This window comes from Synchiropus splendidus, chromosome 7, assembly GCF_027744825.2.
Source record: "Synchiropus splendidus isolate RoL2022-P1 chromosome 7, RoL_Sspl_1.0, whole genome shotgun sequence".
Taxonomy (NCBI): domain Eukaryota; kingdom Metazoa; phylum Chordata; class Actinopteri; order Syngnathiformes; family Callionymidae; genus Synchiropus; species Synchiropus splendidus.
This window is the reverse complement of record NC_071340.1, coordinates 8440843-8459713: the sequence shown is the minus strand read 5'-3', so window position 1 is coordinate 8459713 and position 18871 is coordinate 8440843. Positions and strand designations below refer to the sequence as shown.

The window sequence follows — 18871 nt, the reverse complement described above, 5'->3', positions numbered from 1 at the left end:
CGAGTTGTGTACTGAATCACTGACTCCGAATTTCATGACTTTTGTTTGAACCGTTCTTCGATCCATTTTGTGTGAAATTACTTGAACAGATATTTGCATGTTAAAAAGTCAAAAATATCAGGATAATTTTGCATCTGTCACTCAAAAATTATCGGGTGAACCTGGTCTACACTTCACTTCTTTGAAACGGCTACTTTCATGAAATATTTCATGCATTTTGCTGTTTTTCCAGAATCGATGAGGTAAGCTATTTGTACACATCACACTCAGTGCTGCTAAAAAAAAAACAAAAAAAAAAAACCCACACACAGACTACAATGTCACCTTGACCCATAACTGTGCTGATATTTTCCATTAATAGGAAACGGAACAGTGAGTGTCATAAGTTAACTTGAACACTAATGAATGAAAAGTAAAATATATAAATTTAACTAAATTTCATACAATGAAAACAAAACAAAAAAGTGTATGTCTATCAAATAAAGTTAATGTATTTAGAACTTTCAAAATACTTATGTAGAATTTCTTATGCTTTGTTCATATTTCAATATAAAAAAAATAGTAAAACAAATTAGAAATTCAGTGTAGGACTTTTCACACCACTATGAAAACAAACAAGGAGCAGTCCAGTTTTTAAAACTTTTTTTATTGTTTTTTTAACTTTTTTTGCTGATTTTTTAAATTATTTATAATATCTACAAAGTAAAAGTTTTAACTTAAAAGTTAGGTTGGGTCGGGTGAGAGGTGGGCGTCGCAGAGCCATAAATAAGTTCTCGTCCTCTGGGCTGCTCGTCGTGGTCGTTTCACAGGAAGCTTCGGGGTCTTTAGTCGGGTTAGAACCGGTCCGGTGTGGTCGGGAACAATAGCAGCAGCAGAATCAACAGTAGCATCAGAATACTGTCTGGAAGAATTTCTTAACAAGGTGCAGACTCAAGTTCCAGTTTCTTCTTCGCTCTCATGATTAGTCTCCCTCTCACTCTCCCATCGCACTCCAGCCCCCCCCACAGCGAGTGTGTCTGTGTCTGTGTGTGTGTGTGTGTGTGTGTTCCGTCTGTTAAAACTATCGAGGTTAAAACTCGTCGCTGCATCCGCCTGTTAACATTCTCTCTTATTGCCTAGTCAGGGGGGAGGAGGGGAGGAGGAAAGCTGATGAGATGCAGGTCGGGTGAGGATGAGGAGAAAGAGAGGAAGAGATTCTCTTCATCGTCTGGTCACTGAGGCTCCGCTCTGGAAGGTCGCATCCCTCAGCTCTCTGGCGCCCTCTGTCTACAGCTGCTGCTGATGATGAGGTTGCACTGCCGGGACAAGAAGACGTGTGAGGAGGCGTGAAGCTGAGAAGGCAGGGAGTTGAGGGCAGCAGCGTGAACAACAGGCGTCACGCGCTCGGCTCACTGCCACAGGAACAACTGGTCACTTACGTTTATATACTCAAGGAAACCAAACCAAATCAATTACAGTACGTAACTCCATGACAGCTTTAGAAAGAAAAACATTTGAGCATTTACAGTAGAACAAAGAAAGCGGTCCTTCTAGGCTGAACATTTCCGCATCGCGGCCAGCAGGGGGAGACAAAGCGAAACAACTTTGAAGTGATGCGGGTCAGAGGCGCCCGCCTGTCAGGACAGTGACAGTTGGTGTCGACGAGAGGAGATTCCAGCTTACCTTGCGGATGCGCCAGGTAGGAGAAGTGTGTGGTGGAGGAGACTGGGATGTGGTTGAGGGTGGTCTGGGCCATCTGAGGCTGTGGGCCCCCCGGAGGACCCTGGGTGGCCATCAGCATCATGGGCGGGTGAGCGGGGGCCGGGTGGTGAGACGGCACGATGCCAGACTGCATGTGAGCCTGAAAGGGAAAAGCGGAACGTCTCAACAACAGGGCGAGGGGCCGCGCTCGGGCCGGGACTCACCTGCTGCACGTGAGCCATGTGGTTGGGGTTGTAGCCGTGCGGCACCTGCTGCGGGTGGATGTACACCGTCTGCTGGGCCGACTGGAAGGAGGCCTGGGGGGACTGAGGGTTGGGTCCCGGGGTCATGGAGGGCGGCGTGGGGGCCAAGGCCGAGTACATCTGCTGCTGCGGCTGGTTGGCCAGGTGCAGCGCCTGAGCCGCTGCGGCCGCTGCGTCACATGAGCAGAGGTCAGCACGGGCGGCGTGAACGGACCCACCTGCCCCGGGGGCATCCTGACCTGCGGCGGCCTGCTGATGCTGCGGGTGCTGGACCGGGCTGGCGGCAGGGTGGCTGGGAGGAGCTCCGTGCTGGGGGGGACCACCTTGCTGACTCTGTCCTGTGGGTGTAGCAGAAGGCTGAGGATGCGGTGGGTGAGGGTGTAAGGTGGCATTGGGGTGGGGGTACTGCTGGGGCATTGGCCCTGGAGACACTGGGAGACACAAGCCAATGTAACCACTGCAGTTCACATGAAGGAGACGCAAGACTGAAGTGAAGACACGATCGGATCAGAAGGCGATGAGCCTCATGCAGAGCTCCGTCAGGCTGAGCATTAGAAAGCCTCAGCTCTCGGTCACTTCACTACCGGGGTCTTAGCTTCATCTAAAGGAGGGTGTGAGTGAGACTCACCATACATGGTGTGTGTCTGCTCAGGGTACTGTGTGGTGGAGGAGGACACCAGGCTGGGTTGGCCGTGTGTGTGTGGCGCCATCATCCTGGCGCTGCCCTGCATCACCGGACCGAACATGTGCTGCGCCTGGAGAAGAGAGACAGATGTAGCGGGGAGCGACGTCTCACCCTGCTCCCAGTTTTGATGGTGGAGGTGGTGTCACCTGTGACTGGTAGTGAGGCATCTGCTGCACCAGGGGCTGACTGGCAAACTGCTGCGGGCTGCAGGTGAAGTACTGGGCCGAGTAAGCCGGGCTGGGCGCAACTATGGGAGGCCCCGCCGCTGTGGCAGGGTGCATCATGGTGGGCGTGCCGGGAGGGTGGTGCTGGTCTGACCTCTGCTGGGGCATGTTGGGTACTGCAGGAGACAGCAGCAATCGTCAGCTGGTGCTGGACCACATGGTTTGAATGAGAAACATGGACTCACCTTTGCCAGGTCGGTACTGTTTGGACTGGCTGACCGTCATGTGAGGCATCTGGACTTGGTACATGGCTGGAGACTGTGAGCGAAGAGAGCGCCGTTTAGATTCTCAAAGTCCGAGAGAGAGGAGCAGCCCCTCAGGTCATGACGGTGTAGCTAGAACATTCAACTCTGCTGCTTACCTGCTGACACATGCAGTTTTGACTACCATCTCTACACAACCTTGTTCAGTTTAACGTAATGGCCTCATGCACTGAGCTAAGTCCTGAACAGAAACCTACCAGAGGACATTCAAGTCTGCTAAACTAAAGGTGGAAAACAAAAGGAGGTTACACATGAATTGCAATAAGAAGTTGGCAAACCAACATCTGATGGCATTAATTCAACAAGCAGGCAAACAGCTGAGCTGACGGGCTTCCCAGAGGAAAAAGGATAAAAAAAAAAAAAAAAAAAGAAATGTAAATCTTAGAAAAATCCACAAACCTTCCATATTATGCTTTTCTAATGAGGCAAGAGAGAGAGGAAGAGGAGGAGGAGGGGGGAGAGAAGGGGGGGAAAAAGAACCACTATTTAGTTGTTTAGCACCAAACGGTTTCTTTACACGATGTTGGATCACCAAGTTGTTCTTAGAGCAACAGATTCACTGGGGTCTCAACACTCGCAGCGTAACAACAATGAATCTGCAGCATTTTAAAGTCCAGCTGAGGCGGAACAACATCGACCCTCAAGCACCACTTCGATCCATGGAAAAGTGCTGACAACAGCAAAGCTAGATTTGAAATGTATATGCGCCAATTCAGCTCAACTTTAAAACAACATCGTACATTCAACTGGGAGAGCTACAAAACTGCCAAGAGCAGAGTTCATACTGGGCCAGGCACGTCTGACTGACAGTGGGGGGGCTCTGATATCGTGGGGCTCACCTGCACTCCGGGGCTCACAGGTGTGAGAGGATACATCTGAGGGAAGCAGACCGTCTGGCCGTAGACAGTGGGGGGCTGCTGGACCACGATGGAGGGGCTGGGCTGCCCCTGGGGTCTCGGTGGTGTCGGGGTGTTGGCGGGTTTAGGCTGATGAGGAAGAAAGGAGCTCATCACTGGGAGACACCTCGCAGAGCATCAGTGAACAGACCTGAGGGGGGTCACCTCACAAGAGCGCAGACCTCCACCAAGACCCTCATTTCCAGCCAACATAGTGACCTTTTTTAACCCGATACTGTTGCGCTACATTTCGTTATTTATATACAATCTAATCTGAAATATCGCAGACTGCAACGAGCTCAATCGGGCAGCAGGGGGCAGTATCATTACAGAGCTCCAGCAGAACACACACAGGAGGCCCTCTGGACTCAGTGGTGACTAATATTGTGCATCACGTGAGGAACATCCCTGAAAGGGCTAAAAATGACCCAATGGTCTCCACATCTTCAACTGCTCCTTATGGGAACTGAGGAATGTCCACTGTTCAAGAACGGAACAGAAGACAGCAGGGCAGCTACTGATCACTGCAACAATCGCAGTGTGCTGTGACAAGTCTAACACTGTGACTCAGCTAGCACCTCAGCTTGTTCCCACCTGTCCAATACCGCCCTCTCCTGGCATCCCTTGGTACAACAATAGAGATGCTATTTGTATACATGTGTGGCATGTGATCACGCGGGGGACATAACAGGTCCTTTCAAACATATTGACTCAAGGCTCACGTGCCTGCACTTCCTGTTAGATGTCTGTCTACTAGAACAATTGGCAGCAGGCTGTCAAACTTCACGAACAGAGTTGTCCAAGTCAAGAAAACATCATTGTTTTTTTCAGCATTTGTTCTGGATGACTGACAGTGAAGAAGCTGTCTGCCGCGCACTCACCTGCGCATTGAAGCGCGGCTTGAACTCGTTCGCATTTGGGTTTAGGGTTGATTTCCTCACTTGACTGCAGACAGAATGGAAAACAGAGTGGAGGATGATGAGTCAGCGTGGCGCGGGTGAGAAAACGTGCTTCACTTTAACAGACTCACTCTTGCACGGCCTCCTTCTTTTCCTCCTTCTCCTCATGTTTGGATCCACTAAAAGTTGCAGTGGAGTTGGTCTGGACCCCCTGTGACGTCACGTCCAGGCCAGACCTCTTTTGGTCCAGGGCGGAGGGCGACGGCGACAGGGCAGCCGGGCTGCCAGGCTTACTGGTGTTTGAGGACGCTGCCCCTCCTCCGGGAGCGACAGCAGAAATGACTACGGTTTCCTCGGAGCCGTCACGGCCCACTGCGGAGGACTTTTCTAAGGGAAGGTCTTTAGGTTTGTCTGAGGGATCTCTAGGAGGCTTTGCCATCATCTGGTCAAAGGTCGGGTCTGGGTTGGAACAAGACTGCAACTGAACGAAAGCAGAAACAAAACTGTCACAGTGGAAGCTGCAGCAAAGCTGGACACAACTTTGCAGGACTTACCCTGAAGTCTACACTAAATTTCTTTAAATTGTCTATTTGCTTTCTGTGGTCAGGTGCCATGGAGGGGGGTCCTGGGGGAGAAACAAGGAGGCGCTGAACTCGCCAGACAGGTACTATGAAGAGAAACCAGTGCTCCGCTCCAGCAGCGTTTCAATACCTTTACAGACCGGTCTGGTGATACTGGGCGAGCCGTCCAGGGTCTTCATGTTGTCTTTGCTGGCCGTGGGGGAAGTTTGTCTGGTCTCCTGGACACGACTCTCTTTGGCTATCAAAGCACACAGACAACACTTGATATTCCAAACAACATCATCACTGTGGACAGGAAATTTGACACAGATTTATTTAATCTCCACACACATTCCTCTTGCCATCTCTCTCTGCTTGGCTTTCCAATCCAGTGTACTACATGCGTTACAGCAGGCAACTCACTTCATTAGGCTTAAAATGAAATTCACCAAAAACTCCATCACGCATGTTGCTCAGCAAGTGACTTGTACACTACTTACTGTTATAAAAGCGTCTAATATGGTGGAGGGAGGCATGGTGTGGGCTTACCATCGCCTAAAGGAGAGGCAGCCATGTTGGGGGCAGGACTAGCAGCAGTCGGCGAGGATGTGGTTGTTGTGGCGTAGCTGTCCACAGGCGTAGTCCCCGTCTGGGGAGAGGGGATGCAGGAGGCCGGGGCAGCTCCACCCATGCCACACTGACGTGGGGAACGTGGCCTGTGAGCTGAGAGAGGCCAGCAAAGAAAATTCTCAGCGCGGTCCTCACAAATCTACAGCACGGCGTGATGGCACTCACCTCCGCTCACCACAGACGACCATGTTCCTCCGGATGAGTTGCTTCTTGTTGGCGTGGTCACTGGGACTTCTCCCGGGCTGCCATGGGAAATCATGTCCACTCCGGGAGGGACTCCGGCGGTCCGGCATGGAGGCACTCGGTGAGCACGAGGTGTCCGCTGGGATTTGGGAGACATCCTTGGTGGACCTGAAGACAGAGACCAACAGTGACTTCAAAGCTCTCACTTGAGAACAGAGGGAGTTGTGAAAGGGGTGGAGGTGACTGCCGCCATTCCGCCAGTTTCTGACTACAACCTCACCTGTGACCACACCAAGACCTAAGAGGTGAATTTAGAGGTCGGATCACAACTAACAAGCTTTAAAGGAACTTAAATTATGTGTCTGCAGGTCAGCCATCCTGATTGGTTCCTACTTGTTATGCGAATAGTCTCACATTCACATTACAAATCAAGTTGAAGCAAAACAAAAGTGCTGTAACGCAGATCTGTGCGGGGAGAGAAGGGGGGAGGGACTCTTCTTGTGCAAGACCACCTCTGCATTTAGCAACTTCGAAGCCAGATCTCAGTTTGGGTTGTGATCCAATCGCTAAAAATCAATTTTAACAGCTGTGTGCCTTCAACAACTCAAGCCAAAGTAGAAATCCGACACCAAAATGCTGACATGCACATTAGTGTGAAAGTTCGAGATGCACCGAGTCGTCTGGACTCCACATCTCAAACCACACCCTGGTGAAAAGAGAGGTGAGGAATGAAGGACAAACTTGAGGTGCAGGCATCAACGTTTGAGAAGCAATAAGATGAAAACTCTCACTATGCAGATGTGGTCTTTGGCTCAACACCAGCTCAATATTCAGACTGTAAAAAAGCATTTACAAAAATACAGCAGTCCCATGACAGCAATACTTTATTGTTTAAGACCGTGTTGATTTTGACTTAAAAAAGAAGCACTCAGAAGTAAAAAGGCTGACTTGGACATTTTGATTGGCAGCAGCAGGGAAAGCAAGCAGAAAGGAAAAGTAGAAAACGCTGAACTATCGTCATGTACAAACTGACAGAATGATTCTTTCATGGCCGCGCCAGAGCCTCAGTTTTGCAAATCTGCACTTATTTAGAAGCAATTTCTTTAATTATCAATCCTGTGATCAACTGCATCACGTGACTCAACTGTGATTCAGCCTGGAGGCTTAAAAAACAAAACAATGTATTTTTGTAGCCTTTGTGATATAAAAACATTCGGTTAATAAAAAAGAAGAAGAAAACCCCAGAAGTCCATGTTAGTAATGGATCAACAGCAGCTGACAAGAAAGCGCAGCACACCGTGCAATGCTTCCAATTTCAGTTGCATGTCAGCTGACAAAGGATCAGATTTGGGGGTGTCTCACCCAAAACTGACCCCTGTTCAGCTTGCATGAACTCTTGGTGTTCCACACTAGACCTGGGCAACATGATATTTGAAAGTAGTCTTATTTAACCTCTAAGGTTAAATAAGTCTAGCATCAGAGAGAACACTCCATTTTCAACTCAAGATTTATCCATGGACCTTCAACTCATGCCCCTGCCCAGGTCTACTCCACACTGATGTGGGTACCTTCTGAAGACATGCGTTTGGGCAGATTGGAGGCCGGCGACGCAGGCCCATGGTGGGGAAAGGAGGATGATGATGATGAGGAGGAGGCAGAAGAGGGGGAGGGATAGGAGGGGAGGGATGAATGAGAGGAGGGTCTGGAGGGTCGAGAGGGAGGTCTGGAGGGAGGCCTTGTGGGCGTGGTGGCCCGCGGAGGCAGGGAGGACGGACCAGACTGGTAACGAGAGAGGGGGCGAGAAGGAGACTGACAAGGTGAGGGCCATTGGGACAAACCTAAAGGAGGGAAGGACAAATAATCAAGGATGACAGACAGCAGACAATGACCAAAAAAAAGAGGGCGCCGAGAAGAGTAGAATGAGGAAGATATTAATCAACAGGAAGGAAAATGCCAAAGCATGAACACACAGATTTTGTGAAAATAATGTTGAACAAAACCTACAAAAAAAGATCTGAAGGTGAAACATTCTGCAGGATTTTTGCATCACAGCATGGCAAGCGCTGCCAGGACTTGACCATACCTCCATTGACCACCCTCTGCTCAGCTCCAGAGCTGGGACTGTAGTCGTGAGAGCCTGGTCGAGGAGTCGAGGGTCCTGCAGAGTTCTGAGACAAACGAGGGGAATTCTGCCGTCCAGGCCCCCAAGACATGGCCTCTCTGTTCCTCTGACCCGGAGGAATGTACTTGTTCTCTCTGCACTCAGACACAGAGGAATTAATGCAGCAACACACGTGACATTGTTCACTCTCAGTATTCTCTGGAGTATAAAAATATCACACTGGACGTCCCGAGAGAGTCTCACCTGCTCAATGTGTGGCTGTCCCTCTCCCCTCGAACCACAGCTGTGTATTTGTCCTCTTCTGTGCGCTCGTCATTCTCCAGGGCGACACGAGCCTTGTATGTGGCGCTGGCCTCGATCTCATCTGCCAGCTGGGCAGCACGAGCTTCTCTCTTGAGGAACTCTTCGGAGTTGTCCCGCTCCAGAGGCACCCTGGAACCCAAAGGTCATCAGTGATTCATTTGCATTCATTTGCACAAGCAGACTAGACAGAGTCTCTTACGTGTATGTGGACAGGCTGCTGTCATATGTAGACAGGACTCCGTATTTCTCTTCGTTGAACTTGAACATGTCATTGGGGTCCCACCCGTTTGACTGTTGGACAGGGAGAAACAGGAAACTGAAGACCACCTTCAAACCAGTTCAACACAGAAAGAGTCAAACGACTTTCTTACCACATCCGTATCCAGAGACTCAAGACTGTCAGAGTTGTGTGTCTCGCCGCCGTCCCAAGGCTCCAGATCTTTATCCTTATGCTCGCCATTGATCCGACCGCTCACTGCCGCATCGGTGAAGTTGTCTGGGGACACAGGGTGATCATTATTCTCCACAAATTCTCTTCAATCACAAAGCTGCCCGACTGCTGATGCGTAGCAGCACTCATGCCTCCACAAACTTTCAGCAGCCGATTATACTTGGACGTAGCTGCAGCAACAGACGTGGGTTCACCTGGATTACCTAAAACCTCTGTCATACTTTCTCAGGACCTTAACTATGAAACCATTTCCTGTACATTTAAGTACCCTTGAAGGAATATCTATTCAGTAAAAGCCATCATGCTCAGTGAATCCTTGGTGTTAAATTTAAAATTAAATCTCATGTCAACCCAAGTCTGCCCTCCCATTCACAGCCGACTAGACTAATGGACTGTCAATAAAGAATATCAGCCACAAAGAAGTTGGAAAAATCATCGGGTGATCGGAGCATTTGGCAGAGAAACATTCTGAGGTTATTGACAGTTTGGCTGGCTGGCCTGTAAAGAGTTAGTGAAAGCGGCTGACAGGCTTTACGAATACTGTCCACTGAAATAACTGGACGGTAAGAACACAAATCTAGCGCAGCAAAGTGGGGGGAGGAGGGGGAAGACATGCTCTTTGATTGCATTCAAATGACCTCAAATCACACCGGGTCAAAAGAAAGTGAAGCTGTGAACATTTTTTTACTTGGAGATTTGTTGCTTTCAGTGGAGCTTCGCTTTGATAAACCAAGCATGGCGATAGATTTATGACGCGGTGAACCACAGTGCATCTCCTGATGCCCTCACAAGGAGTTCACTTTTGTTTTCAGGCTGATCTTCAAGGTGGGAGCAACACAGAGGATTGACTTTGTCCATTATATGGCACACAACGGACACCAAACAACCTCAACAAATCCGCTCCATTTTACCACAGAGGACGCGCAAGGAATTAAACCGATCTAATTCAGTGGAATCGTTTGATCACAGGAGTAAACAACAAGTATACAAAGATGAATGAAGAACAAGACATTTGCCAGTGGTCTTCCACTGAAAGCAACAACAGGAGTTTATAAATAATTTCCAGATTCATTATCGAAGTGTTGTGAGCAGATGCAGTACAGAGATGTATATTACCTGTGTCAGAGGAAACTGGACAGGTGGAGAGGAGAGATGGACAGATGACACACAGTCAGAGGATGAACTGACAGAATGACAATTGACTTTCCTCCCAGCGACAATTGGAGATTGACTGTGCTGCTTTAATGATATCATGATGGGAGTTTCCCAGATAAAACACCGTTGAGAAATGAGACCGTGCAAAAGACAATCTTTGCTGAACTGATTATTTGACTCCAAATTAACAATATCAAGGTCTTCTGATGTCCTTGCTGAATACAAAGGTTTCCACCCACTCAATTGACAAGATTAGCCATCTGCGACTGGGACTACTTAGGACGGAAACAAAAGATTTACGTCCAGCCAGCGTCCTGATGACATCGGGCAGGTAAATACAGACAATGATCAATAAGCGGTGGGCATGTACTGATGGTCATCAACTACAAGTTACGTGCTGGTGTTTGTTCTCAGGATGGGCAACCAGCAAGTTACAAGACACTAACTTCTTGTTTGCACTGGTTTTTAAGAGTCACTCAATGAATAAAGGGCAATGTGTATTACAAGATGATAAAAAATAGAATGTCACAAAATATGAAAATGTGTAGCACCAGTTTTTTTAAATTTTGGCTTAAAATATTAAAACCGAGACAAGGAGTTCATAGTAGACGATATACCAAAGACTGACTGAGCACTGCTCAACTTGACTGATCAGGTTGAGAGACCAGACTTTGGACAGTCTAAACACAATGAAATAAATGTCTTCTAAAAAACAGTACGCTCATTCTGGACGCACCCTGACGTAAATAAACTAGCTCAACTATTCACAAACAATAACTGTGCTATTTGGATACATGCTTGTGAACTTCTTACCTTTCCTGGCAAAATTCAGGTCAACGTCTTTGAAGTTCACCACTACTACATCAGAGGACTTGAAAACCACACTCTCCATAATGTCCTCTCTTTTGGGGCCAACACTAGGTTCCGGGCTCTTTATATGGGCAGCATCCAACACGAGGTCACACTGCGTAAACAATGACATGAAATAAGATTAGAGGTTCATCTCAAGTACAGGAAGTCCAGCAAATCTATTGAAGAGAAGTAAAACGACAGCATGTGACAGCTCCGGCTAAGGACATTGTGATGGATTTCAATTGCAATACATAGAGACCATGATAAAAGCCTTAGTGTCTTCCTCCCACATGGTGCCCCTTGCCCACTTCACTATAAGGATAATCCATAAGAGAATTTCACATTACTCAAGACACATAATAAAAAGACAAAACCTCTTTTGAGTCAGAAAACAATGCAGAAGCATTTTGAAATCATCTACACATCTTTTATCTTAGATATATTTCTATTCTACCATCTAGCATGTAATCCCTCTCTCCACCCAGGAAGCACAGAGCATGTCTGAAATGTGTTTTTTTTTGTCCCGTCTGTGTTTGCATTCTGGATGAAATCAGCACGGTGAGCACTTATGTCACACTGGCAGAACCAGAACAACGCCCTCATGACATCTTCTGGAGGTCACATCTAGTCATTGAGCGTTCCTCTTTCTCCCACTTATTAGTTTTTTTTCTCCATTCCTCCACTTACTGCCTTCATCCTCACAGCCTCGTCACTTGTCTGTCACTCCGGTCTCTGTGGTGTTACATCTGCTACTATGCTTGGGGGGCATGTAGAGTCCACGCAAAACAACGTAGGTGTGAAAAGGACAAACTACAGATGAAAGTGACTAAGAGAAACCCAAGCCCAAAGGTCACGATACGACTACTCTGACTATTCTCACTGCACTCAATAGGCTGCTGTGCTTCTTCTACTTCTCAAGAGCGGGCGGGGCAAATGCACATTACCGCCTCCAACAGGTCACAAACGGCCTAATAAGTTCCTTCCCACTAAACAGGTTTCACTTAAACAAGTACCACAGTTGCAACTTAATCCCGTCAGAGCCCTACATCAGCCTAAAAGGGAAGATAAAATGCCACAAATCAATCCCATCTAGCAGCAGTAAACAGAAGTCAGAGCAGAAGAACGAGCAAGACACTGAAGAGAGGTGAATGAAAGCGCTTCTACCTCTGGTCCATATGTCTTGAACACTCCTTCGTAGACGACGCCGTTCTTCACCTTCAGCTCACACTTGGTGCCCTGCAAATGTACAGACAAGCAACTGCCATGTCAGCCTGAAATGACCAGGAAACAGCAAAACTGTGGGCTCGGAAGCAGGCAAAACATAGATCAATCTAGATTTTCTATAAAGCAACCAGCAGTCCTGTTCAATCAGAGGCTTTGTTTACTGCTGTGTGGACATTTCCAAAGAAGGCAGCATGTGAAAAGCCTGCAGCAGTCGCTAATTAATTAAACGCCATTGTGGTTGGCGTCGATGTTTAGAAGATTAAACCACTCGTCCTTGTGTTTTTATCACAATGAGGAAGACAATAGCACATTCATCTTCACCATCCGGGGCGTTCACAAAAAAATCATTTGAAAATGGCTAATACACTTTAAAGAAATAATTCCTTCATTTCAAAAAGACGCACAGATGCAAGAATACTATGCTTGAAATGACTCAGCCTCTCTAGAATAGCTGCTTTACTTTCTTATTGGCAGGAGATGCAACACAATTCCAATGGTAGTGATCTAATGGTTGATTAATTTTCAGTAGGTTAAAAAAACTGAGCAGTTTGTCATCTTTATGTTGCTGTACTGAAAACATTTGTGAAACAAAGTCATCCACTTTATCTAGAACTTCATGTGTGTGTAAGCAAAAACCTTCTAAGATAAAATTGCACATAGGGCTGCAACTAATTTTAAGATTCATCGCCATGTCAATTGGATATAGATCTGTTTTTCCATGGTGTGTGCAATCAATGAATATTTAAAAAATACAAATCCAAAAAAATCATTTTATTGAATTAAGATTTGGGTTCACCAGAGGGGGTCGCGCATATGTCCAAGACTCAAACTGAAAGCTCCAGTGTGCCTACTGTTTGTGCAGTGGCTTGGTGCTGACAAATAATCTGTAACAACAGGAATGGCTGTTTGATGTATCCATCTCTGTCTCACACATACGGTGAGCACCACAAGCTCACCGGAGCAGAGGTTCATGGAACACTCAGTGTAAGAAGTAGTTTGATATATAAATAATTGACCATTTAAAAGTGAAAGCAACAGCTAGAGCTCAATCGGCTCTAGTGGCGCATAAATCAAGCACCCTGCGTGCTCTTCACAACGCTACACTAAACTCTTGGGCCACTGCAAAAAGAGCACAAGAGTAAAGGTGTGATTTCTTCTCGTAATGAGGGTCTCCTAAAAATAATTTGAAAACGGTTCCCAATTGAAATCATAGAATTTGTATCCACACAGGGTCCGCTGATGTCACCTCTTGGGGATGTAAACAAAGCAGCCAGACATCAATGCAGAAGTTTTGGCATCAATAAATCCATAAAATGTGTTAAAGAAAGTGCTCTCCACGGAATGGCATTTGAACAAAAACAGAGAGCAAAACGATCACTTGTTGACGTGTACTTGGCTGGTCCTGTGTTGTCGCTGGACTTTCAGAACATGATCGACATGATCAAACCGCAAAACGGATAAGTTTCTTGTTATTAGGAGCCAAGGAGTCACTTTCAGACTACGTCACTGCGACAGTCTTCCCACAGCACCTGCTTCGCTGAAGTAAACTTTTTTATATCTTAACATAGTGCGCAGCATGCAACACCATGGACCGGTGATAAACACTTTTATTCATCAATTTTATGTGATTTTCTGGATTTACTGTTGCAGCCCTAATAGCAACCCAGTAAATATGATGTAAAACTAATTTAGAAAACCCACCACGACTGAAGTCAAGACATGGACCATCCTCACATTTGCATACACGCCATTGTAAATGACCTGAAGAACAAAGCAAAAAAACATAATTGACAAGAATCCATAATTCATCATGGAGCAGGAGTGAAAAGGAAGCTTATAACCTGACATGGTGTCAAAACAATAAGTTGGGCGGGAAGAGGGGATACTCAAGAATGTTCATTTCAGTCCTCTGATACATTACAAACATGTAACTTGGCATGTTACACGACTGTTTTAGAACTATTATATCACACGGCTTCTAAATTGATACAATGCATACAATTCAGACAAAGTTTCTTCTAGCATGATTCAGAAATTGAAAAAGAGCAGAGTGAAGAACAGTTCTTATAATGTCTGGCCCTTATTCCCAAATCTCCTGTTTTTTTGGAAGAGTAATACTCAGGAGTACCAGGTAAAACGAGAAGAGGAAGACATTGTGGCTCGTGGACGGAGTAATGAGGACAGGTGTGACTGGAGAGGATCAAGGTAAGACAGAAAGAGTCTAGACTTACTGATGAGGGACCTTTACCACTGTGTCTTCCCCTATAAAAGAGAGAAAGAAATAATCAAGCATGCCCTAAACAGCACTCTTAGTCACAGTAAAATGAGACAATCCAGCTCAAGCTTTTGCAGGGCTAAAGACATCACTATGACCTGCCATTAACCCCGTGTCCTCAAAAAGTAAGCAGCATCAACCTGGGAAGAAATACACTGCTTTTTGCTGTTAAAAACTTGCCATACTTTGCTCACTAAGTGTGGAAAAAATGTGAAGGCTGGTCACTCGCCATGGTTGAGTAGGTTGTGTTTTCCCACTAGCTTGTCCTAGAATGCACCTTGTTCAAGTGCTGGCCGGAGAAAGCACCGACTCTTGAATGAATGCAGACATGTCCTGAATGCCTTGAACATTTGAGTAAAGGTTAATTGGCCAGTTAAATAGCATGGTATAATACAGTGTAGAGTGACTCTGGCAAATAAACCAGAGTCTAACTCCTTATTCAAACCTCACAACGTTTGGGCTTTCACAACACATTACAACTGAGGCCTGTGAGGTTTTAATATGCTGCCAACGGTATATTCATCTTTTTTTTTTTTTTTTTTTTTAATAAATTGGTTTATCTCTGGAGAGGCTTCCTGTGATGCATTTTTAAGTATTGCAACACGGGTCTCTAACTCATTCATGAGCAAAGTCTTGTGTTCGGAAAGGAAGAATACAAATGGGGTGAGGTTGGAAAGTTATAGCTCAACAGTTACCTTTCATATGACGGTCAGTTTTTAAGTGACAGGGAAACCATGAACTGAACTGTTTCAATCCACACTATGGATTGAAACAGTTCTGTATGAATCCTAATTTGATTTGGATTTCACGCATGTTCCGTGAAAACAAAACCCATTTGTTGTAAAATGAAACAAGCCAATCATAGAAATCAACATTTACAATGTTACTTTAAAATGCAAAAGACAAGAATATGGACTTGAAAATACTTAAAACATAAGGTCTACAAAAGAGAAACTGACACATACTGGGGTGAACTTTTGGATTGGGTGGAAATAGAAGACGTAAAATACACAATAAATAATATACGAAGTGAAATTGAAGAAATGTATTGTCAAGATAAACTGCATAAAAAAACATGAGGTTTTTCTTTGATTTAAATGCAGCAGCCATAAAAGCCAACATAAGAAATATATTCAAGGGAATTTTCATATTTTTTATATGATTTTTTTTTATTAGAAGAGGAGTTCAAGTTAATTTTTTGGGAGAACATAATCATCAGGATCAAAGATAATGAGGATTTATAGTGCATAAAGAAAGACGGCATTTACCCCAGCTATATAGGGAAAGATTACATTTGTTTTAATTAAATTTGTTATTAAAGTTGGATTTATTTTTTTTTACATTCATATGATTTTGGATGAGAACACAGCTGGTTGCAAGATAATGTGACACAAAATGAGAGGGCCACAGTATACTGTGCTCCAGAAATCCAACCATTCTTTCTATGGAGGGCTGCAGAGCTCAGATGGAGGGAGGAATGACTTGAGAGGCAGCTTGTTGAGAATTTGAGTCTCCTTAGAGCCTACCCTCAGCACAGCATTTGACACCCATTTAGTGTCAGGCATGTGGAGATTAAATGCTAAAACATGAACAATATTAAACTTGGGGCTTCCAAAGAGGCCTGCGCAGAAGATCTTATCAGAGCGCAGGCTGATCCCATCCTGGTGACTGGTGAACAGAAACTAGTCTTGGAGCCACCACTGCCCACAAACGTGGACTAACGTTAACACATGTCAGACCACAAGGACGTTATTTCATGTTGTCAAGGTTGAAAGCTCGTGGGGCTCCACGTCCTCACCCCGTCTCTACACCCACCCACATGTTATCTGTCAATTCCTGAACAAAAAAAATACACCCATTTGCGGCATTGTTGCGGTAAACCTAAAACTACAAGGCTTCAGTGGGCTATAAACGCCAGCTTTAAGGAGCAGAAATGTTCTGACCATCTACGTTTGTCTGCCATCAGACATGCAGTGCATTGAATAATGGGCAAAACGGTTAATTGCCACAGACGATGGACTTAACGGCGATTGTTGAAGGGAATCCGCGGCTTGACACGCCAAAGCACAACGACACAGACGCAGAAAATGTCGGCCATGAACAAATCAATTAGCGAAAAGACGTTAATTGGGCTACTGATGCTACTCGGTTCGGGTGCGGGGCAAGCGACACTGGGGCTGACAGGCCTCGCCTGACCAGCGCGTCAAGGCCCGAACACCGTCCACTAACCATTCGAGTTTACGCCGCCTGACCATAATGTCATCTCCGAAACTCCTCACAGGACGAGTCAGTCGCGCACACGCGTTGGCCGACAGCGAAATGTAGCTCCCCCTGTGTATTTTAAAGCCGCTAAAGAAGAGTTTCATTCTCACAGACCTGCCCAGATTCTGTCTCCCACCGCCGCTTCCTCCGGCACCGGAGACGGCGGCACCAGCGTTGCTGCCACCGCCTGGCTTGCTGCGATTTCCACCGGCCTTCATTGACATGGCGATCCCATAAAAGACAATGTCTTTTGAACGACTGGGCAATTCTCTGACGGGAGTTGTGGCGGTGGTCGGTCGTGTGACAGCCCCTCTGCGACCGTTACACGTCCAATCAACTGCGTTAGCTGCGAGGCTAATGTCAACGTGATGCTATGCTAAAAGGCTAGCTGATTAGCAATCTGTACAAATCCTGTTGAAACAGGAAATATATATATTTAAAAAAGATAACACGCACCAGTCACTCGTCTAAAGTAAAAATGGGTGCAAAGCCCCCTCACACTTTGATGTATAAGTCTAACAGAACTCTTAAATAAGATGAAAATGGGGTTTCTCGCTATCTCGGGTTCTCTCCGTTGCTAACATCGAAAAGACCAAAACAGTCTGAAAGGGACAAAAAACAGCGGAGGGATATATGTGAAATGCGCAACGACACGCCGCTCCTGGACAAATTACAGAGCGCTGAGTCTTTTTCAAAATGAAACAAGTCGGCAAATAAACGCCGACATTATCATAAGCGACACAATCTAGAGAGTGTGTGTTTAAATGTAAACACATTCTTTGTTTTGTGGCAGGAGACCATCCGGACGGCACTATTTTCAGGAAGTGCCTGAATCCTGAAAGGGTGTTTTAGGGCATCCACGTGAGGCCGGCGAACGTACACAGGATTCTGTCACCTCACTTCTCATAGTGCGCAGTTTTTACCGGAGACACCGCGAGTATCGCAATATGATGTTTTGTTTTCGTCCAATTGCACTCGCCATTTGGACTGATACAATCGTGGTTTGGTTTCATAGAGGAGCAGCATTTGCTCGATGGTAACCTCAAATGACACCTTGGGTAAACTCCATTAACAGTCACAACATGGACTGCGTCAGTCTAAAGTTGTGGTTTCCATTCATCAGAATCTTCATGGTTTTTCCAGGATGAGATGTAGTTGTGTTTCTCGAAGGTGGCGTTTTCATTGAGAATTTTCAGAAGCCGTTTTTTTTTTTTTTTTTTTTAACAATTTATGGTTGCATTATGCAACTCCATAAATATACATACACGATTTTGGCACCATCCAGAACTAGCTTATATTAGATTAGATTAGATTAGATTGCCTTTATCAGTTCCACAGTGGGCAAAATTCAGTTCATGTGTCAAAGTCCTGCTCCCCAGAATAGTGAAGAGAAAACAATCCCTGCTGCTACATCATCCAAGTCCAGATACATAATGTGTTCATCACTTTATACTTGGCTGTTGCCGTTTGAAGCTTACTGTACGATTCTAACAGGAAACACTTTCTGTTGGTACGATGACTGTCAATGTATGGGAAATATTTTTTTTATAATAACACTAAATGTTGCTTGTGTCCTATTAAACAATGAAGATAAATGTTGGATTGGATTTTATGATGTAAACTGTCAAGTGAAAGCATTCTTGAGACAAACAATTGGTAACGATATAGTATAATTCCGGGAATAAGTTCTCCCACATGTAAAATAGTGTTATATTCTGCTTCATACATTTTGATCTATTACAATAATGAGTATTGCAATACATTATTTAAATTAAATTCTTTCAGCTCATTGCTTTGGGTATGTGCATAAATTGCTGGTTATTGAAGTAGAAAAAAAACGGTAAACTGAACAGTATATCATAGACTTAATCAGAATTACTTTTGGTATCTCTAAAATTGCCACTAAATTGCCACTAATTGTGTGTGTGTGCCCTTTGATGGACT

At 45.5% G+C, this 18871-nt stretch overlaps 1 protein-coding gene across 6 annotated transcripts; it reads right to left on the bottom strand.

The window, feature by feature from the left end:
• Positions 1-612: 612 nt before the first annotated feature.
• Positions 613-17514, bottom strand: atxn2 (ataxin 2). Of its 6 annotated transcripts, none has more exons than XM_053870516.1 (26): positions 17042-17514; positions 14622-14652; positions 14092-14151; positions 12331-12402; positions 11128-11278; positions 10276-10290; positions 9080-9204; positions 8908-8999; positions 8649-8837; positions 8367-8539; positions 7852-8121; positions 6266-6451; positions 6020-6193; positions 5622-5729; positions 5465-5535; positions 5042-5391; positions 4893-4956; positions 3955-4101; positions 3515-3532; positions 3038-3110; positions 2775-2968; positions 2572-2698; positions 2183-2374; positions 1905-2113; positions 1663-1840; positions 613-1295 (listed from the first exon to the last, which is right to left on the bottom strand). In XM_053870516.1, exons 1-26 carry the CDS (start codon positions 17149-17151, stop codon positions 1267-1269), a joined length of 3408 nt encoding a protein of 1135 aa, XP_053726491.1. In that variant the 5' UTR covers positions 17152-17514; the 3' UTR covers positions 613-1266. The 6 variants fall into 6 exon arrangements, with proteins under 6 accessions (XP_053726491.1, XP_053726495.1, XP_053726493.1 ...); XM_053870520.1 differs by having other exon boundaries at positions 2183-2281; XM_053870518.1 differs by lacking the exon at positions 3515-3532.
• Between the last annotated feature and the right edge of the window lie 1357 nt (positions 17515-18871).